This window comes from Merops nubicus, unplaced genomic scaffold (assembly GCF_000691845.1).
Source record: "Merops nubicus isolate BGI_N331 unplaced genomic scaffold, ASM69184v1 scaffold17797, whole genome shotgun sequence".
Classification (NCBI taxonomy): Eukaryota; Metazoa; Chordata; class Aves; order Coraciiformes; family Meropidae; genus Merops; species Merops nubicus.
Window position 1 is genome coordinate 1 of NW_008618489.1, and position 1,730 is coordinate 1,730.

At 58.6% G+C, this 1,730-nt stretch overlaps 1 protein-coding gene across 1 annotated transcript in view; it reads right to left on the minus strand.

The window, feature by feature from the left end:
- Positions 1 to 280: 280 nt before the first annotated feature.
- The window catches only part of MUL1 (mitochondrial E3 ubiquitin protein ligase 1), a gene marked incomplete at both ends in the record, with an annotated part of 2,072 nt that continues 622 nt past the window's right edge, over positions 281 to 1,730 (minus strand). The window contains 2 exons of the mRNA XM_008943471.1: positions 281 to 1,063; positions 1,342 to 1,415. Coding sequence (XP_008941719.1) covers positions 281 to 1,063; positions 1,342 to 1,415 — 857 coding nt within the window. The remainder of the gene's footprint in view (positions 1,064 to 1,341; positions 1,416 to 1,730) is intronic.

Consider the following 1,730-nt stretch of genomic DNA (forward strand, 5'->3'; position numbering starts at 1 on the left):
CCGGAGCCTCACCCCCATCCTGCAGCCTCTCAGAAGCCCTAACACACAATTTTATATCATTTTTATATCATTTTTATATCATTTCCCACCCAAAGCACGCTGGTTTTTGGTCAGGGCTGCTAAATGGAGTCCCATCCTCAGCTGAAAGCTGCATCTCCCAGCCCAGTGCTGATTCCTGCCCCAAAAACTCCCGGGGTGAGCAGCTGGGACCGTGGCTTTTTTAAGGCCCCTTTCCTTCCCCCAAAATCAAGCAGCGAGGTGAGAAATAAAACCCCCTCACCTCCAGAGGCAGCTGCGGTGCCCAAAATCCACCCCCCCCCCCGGCGGGGGTGAACTGTTGTACAAGGGCACTGCCCTGGAGATGTCCTGCCGGCACACCGGGCACCGCTTGGGCTCGGGCAGCGCCCGGTAACACTCCCGGCAGGAGCAGAGGTGACCGCACTCTAAAAAAACGCAAGATTTGGGGTTGTTCCAACAAACCACGCAGACGTTTTTCAGCGTTTCGGCTCCCTCGGGACCCGCCCGGCGTAGGAGGAGCTCCTGAGCTTGTCGAAACTCCTCCCGCATCTGGCGGAGGCGCCGGCGCTGGAGGCGGTCCCGGTAGTGCCTCCGCAGGACGAAGAAGAGCACGGCGCAAGTGGCGAGGCCGAAGAGGAGGGTGAGGGTTTTCCAAAAACGAACGTTGGCTTCTTGTTTTTGCAGCAAGGCGTCGAAGGGGGAGGCGCTGAGGTAGTAGGGCAGCCCCTGCTTGGGGGGCTGCAGCCGGAGGGTGCCGTGCTCCAGCAGCAGCTCGCCCACCCCCGTCAGGGCCGTGCCCACCCGCAGCATCTCCTCCGTCTCCTGGATGCCCTTGGGGCGTTCCCCGCTGAGGTAGTGCCCCAGGACGTCGGTGAAGGACTGGATAGAAGGGTGGAATTTCTCGTAGACGGTTTCCAGGCTGAGCTCTGAGGCTTCCAGGGGTTTCATCACCCTGACGGCCACGCCGGGGGCGTCCTCCTCGGCGCTCAGCAGCTGGAAGGGGGTGGTGTTGGTTCTCTGGTGGATGAGCTTCTCGTAGTCGTTCCTGGGTGTCAGGGGTTACAGGGGTTGGGATTGGTTTATCCTCACCAAAAACTGTCTGTTCTGGACCCTCTGGGTCACTGCTCAGGGGTTGTTAAGAGATTTTGGGGAGCAGCTGCCCGGGGCACACCTCACACCCCATCTACATCTATCTACCATAGATAAAGATAACAATAAATAATAAGATAATAATCCTAATAGATGTGGGGACATTCACACCCAGCAGAAATCCCCTCTGCTCATCATGGACCCAGCCCAGCTCATCCAGGCCTCCCAAAATACCCCACCATGCACAGAGTCAGAGCCCCTGTGACACTCCCAGCCCTTGGGGCAGGTTCTGGGCACTCCCACTGCACCTGGGGAGAGAGAAGCTGCAGGTTTTGGGGATTTGGGGAACCCCTCTTGGGATGCAGAGGGGGAAGAGAGCTCCAGCAGGCCTGTGGCTGCCATTCAGCACCCCAACTGACAGGCTCCCTTTCCTCCTGCTCTGCACCCAGGCAGTGCTCAGCACAGGAGCTCAGGGGCTCCGTGCTGCTCCTGCCCCAGGGAGCTGGGTTCTGCTCTGTCCCTGGGGCTCACAGGCAGAATTTTCACCCTGTTTCCCTCTACAGACCATAATCCTTTCAGTGGATTGTAGCTCTGACTTGGGGTCTCCCTAAATTCATTCCTCC